We start from the raw sequence: 4,061 nt of genomic DNA on the forward strand, positions 1-4,061 counted from the left end.
AACTTCTGTCCTCTAGGGAGGTGCTAATCTCGCCTTTGCCTGAGGCTATCGGGCAAAAGCCTCTGTGCCGGCCTGGGCGGGTCCCTTCTACTCTGTCTAAAAATCAATGGAAAAATATCCTCGGATGAGAATGAACAAAAAACAACAACAACAAAGTAAATAATGGTTAATAAATGATGCATCCCTAGTGAAGTCTCAGAAAAGAGACCAAAACCCCATTTACAAAAATGGCTTCGGGCATAACAGCATACTGATCAGTGCTCTACTAAAAATAAATCTGTAGGACTCCAAAATACAAATGTACCAACAAAAAAATCAGTACTAACCTCTGTGGCATAGATTTTGAAGAGTATCCATGAGATATACCAAGTTATCAGAAGAAAGACTCCACATAACCAGACATGGTAGAGCAATGAGAGATTCAAGAGGCCACTCACAGTATCAAGAGGCCTATGAAATTGCCTATGAAAACAAAAATTACTATTTAATCCTATGGGGAAAAATACAGTCTAAGCATTTAACAGACTTGGGCTCAACAGTGAGAAACAAATAAATCCTATTTGCAAATAGTAATGGTAATAAACTCCTCTCATTTTGTGCCCTATAGAATTTTTCCCCCATACCTTCTAACAAAGAACATAAAGGGAGCCTAAAAGGAAGAGTAAACCTAAACTGGCACTCAGTTTCTTGTGTTCAAAATCTTCAGTGCCACTTACTATGGAAAAAGAATAAGTCAAACCTATAAACCAACCCCTAGAGGTTGAGTAAAATTATATTACGGTTGCTTTCTAGTTTGATACTTAAAAATCATTCAACATAACTAGCACCTCCCCTGTTATACCCTACAAACAGTTCCATCGTAGTTAAAAGCACATAGCACTATTAAAAATAACTATCTTTACTTTTTAAAATATATTTTTATTGATTTCAGAGAGGATGGGAGAGGTAGAGAAACATCGATGAGAGAGAATCATTGATCAGCTGCCTCCTGTACACCTCCTTCTGGGGATCAAGCCCACAACCCAGGCATGTGCTCTGACCAGGAATTGAACCGTAACCTCCTGGTTCAGAAGTCAACACTCAACCACTGAGCCACTCAGGCAGGGCATTACCTAGGAACTTTTAAACGTTAAAAATTGGAATCTACATGGTAGAAACCATAATATCTCATAAACACCCATATATGCCAATATTCCCACTCCCAAGAACTGATACTAATGAAGACTATATATGACACAAAGTCTCACAGTTAGAATAATAAAAGAACATTAATGGAGAAATTTACATTTATCTGCAAAATAAGATTTGCCCTGGCCAGTGTTGTAAAATGGTCAGAGCATCAGCCCGAGCACCAAAGGGTCTCAGGTTGAATTCCCAGTCAAAGGTACCTGGGTTGCAAGTTTAATCCAGGGCCCCAGTTTGAGTGTGTGCAGGAGGCAACCAATTGATGTTTCTCACATCAATGTTTCTCTCTGCATCTCTCTCCTCTCCCACTCCCTTGCACTCTCTCTAAAAATCAATGGAAAAAATATCCTGTGGGTGAGAGTTATAAAAAATAAACAAAAATCAAGATGAAAGCTTTATTTGCCAAGTGCATGGGGAATAACTAGAACAATATACCTGATTGCCACTTATGATCTTCAACTGGTCACATGACCCTCCTCAATTTTGGTTCCTCATAGGCAAAATTAGAATAATGCCACAGCATTATGACTGTCTAGCTCAACATAGCATAGAATGATTATTGAGGACAAAAAAGAAAAAAGGAGGCATACCACGCAATTCAAGAAGTCTACTTTTTTACAATATAAAAGCTGTTTCTAACAATAAATGAATTATTGATTACTTCTGGGGACAGTAACTAGGTGACTGGAGAAAGGAGCAAAATAAATCATCTTCATTGCATGCCCTTTTTATATATCATTGAAATTTTAGACTATGTGAACTATGTGCATTCAAAAATGAACACAATTCTTGCCCTACCTGGTTTGGCTCAGTGGATAGAGCATCAGCCTGTGGACTGAAGGTTCCCACATTCGATTCCAGTAAAGAGCACATGCCTGGGTTGCAGGCTCGATCCCCAGTAGGGGGCATGCAGAAGGCAGCCAATCAATGATTCTTTCTCATCACTGATGTTTCTATCTCCTATCTCTCTCTCTTTCCCGTCCTCTCCGAAATCAGTAAAAAAATTTTTTAAAAATGAACACAATTCTTAAAAATCTTAAAGGCTCAACCAATCAAAGCATGTGGAAAGAAGTAAACATCTAAAAGGATGAAAACATCTAAAAAAGTTAAAATCAGACTTTTCATAGAGTACTTACTCATCTATCTGAAGATTCATAGCAGTGCTAATCCAAGCTTTGGGAATATGGCCTGAGGGGGGAGAAGGGGTAATACACAGTTATGAACATAAAAAGTTATAAAAGCAAATCTTAATCATGTTTTGAAATATGAGGTTGATGAGATAGTCAAACAGACACCAAGACCTCAGTCTAAAGTCTAGTTTGTTTAAGAATGGGCAAGACAAAAGAATAATTTCTAAATATAGGCAGTTTTTGCTTTTTAATTCTGATATGTACATATTTCAATTACCAGGGTTTAGTTACTAACACCAGTCCTCCAACTGAATTCAAATTTCAGTTACCAGAGTATATTAACTGCGAGCAACTCAATATAGTATTTCTAGCTTTTCAGTAACCAAATAAGTATGTAGATAACAGATGGATAGCAAGATCTGTGACCAATCACATCTCTTCCTTCAAAGTCTATTGGTGATTGGTCGCTCACATCAGTTATGCAGTTCAGGCACAGACAATGAAGCATGTAGTTGTGTTGCCTCCTTGTCTCCCACGGTAAACCCACATAACTTTTTACAAAAATGAATAACTGAAAAGAGGAAACTGGCCAAAAAAGACCAAAGTACAACAAAAAAATGGAAAGTGGTAGCACTAGAAATGAAGTTTGAAAGAAATAGCTGACCATGGGAATGCTGACATGGCTTTGTCAGACTAACATACAACTACAGGCATACCTCTGAGATATTGTGGTATTCCAGAGTATTGTATTTCAATAAAGCAAGTCATAATCTTGTAGCTAGTGAAGGGTTCTTGCCTTTAATTTGTAAAAAAATGCAACATCTGTGAAGTGCAATAATGTGAAGCACAGTAAAGCAAAGTATGCCTGTATGGGCAAACAGCTAGGCTGACTATAGTAGGTTAATACAATGAAGTATTAACATTAGAATGATAATTTTCAAAGCTATTTAGAAAAATGGATTACATAAACTACAACTGAAAAAGGTAGACAACAAAATGGCCTTTTTCTGATCCTACTTTTTTCTATGGATATAAATGTAATTATATCCATAGCACAGAAAAAATTAGTCTGAAAATAGTATTTTAGAACGTTGGATTTTGTTTCTATTATGTGCTGCTACTGAGATTAATTTTGTCCATCTAACTTGTACTGTTCATTATATTGAAGCTGCTGTATTTTTATACGAAAATTCACTTTAATAAATTCTACAAGGTTCCCTTAGCAAGAGAATATTTTTATTGTATTAGTACCGTTATAAACTTATAAAAAGCAATATGTTCTATATAAAGTAATGACCAAATCACATATATTTTCCTTTTTTTAAAAAAATACCTTTTTTTATTGTGCTAAAAAACACACAACATAAAAAATTTACCATCTTAAACATTTTTAAGTGGGCAATGTGGATATAAGTGCCTTGTGCAACAGATCATTAGAGTTTTTTCATATTTCTACAGTATCTATACCCACTGAACATACCAACTTCTCCCCCTTTCTCCCTCTCTTCAGTCTATGGCAACCAACATGTCCTACTTTAAGTTTCTAAGAGTCTGGCTATTCTACATATCTCATATAAATGGAATCATACAGTATTGGTCTTTTTGTGACTGGCTTACTTCACACAGTATAATGTCCTCAAGATTCAACCATATTATAGCATGTGACAGGATTTCCTTCTTTTTTAAGGTTGAATAATATTCCATTGTATGTATATTCCACATTTTAACAATATTTTCCCTTAAGTA

The 4,061-nt window shown here is 35.9% G+C and overlaps 1 protein-coding gene across 1 annotated transcript in view; it reads right to left on the reverse strand.

The window, feature by feature from the left end:
- Window positions 1–4,061, reverse strand: part of NDC1 (NDC1 transmembrane nucleoporin) — a 50,475-nt gene that overhangs the window by 33,118 nt on the left and 13,296 nt on the right. Inside the window, exons 7-9 of the mRNA XM_006768391.2 lie at window positions 3,796–3,826; window positions 2,322–2,373; window positions 327–462 (exon numbers count right to left, since the gene is read on the reverse strand). Coding sequence (XP_006768454.1) covers window positions 327–462; window positions 2,322–2,373; window positions 3,796–3,826 — 219 coding nt within the window. The remainder of the gene's footprint in view (window positions 1–326; window positions 463–2,321; window positions 2,374–3,795; window positions 3,827–4,061) is intronic.

Source organism: Myotis davidii, unplaced genomic scaffold (assembly GCF_000327345.1).
Source record: "Myotis davidii unplaced genomic scaffold, ASM32734v1 scaffold79, whole genome shotgun sequence".
NCBI classification, from domain to species: Eukaryota; Metazoa; Chordata; class Mammalia; order Chiroptera; family Vespertilionidae; genus Myotis; species Myotis davidii.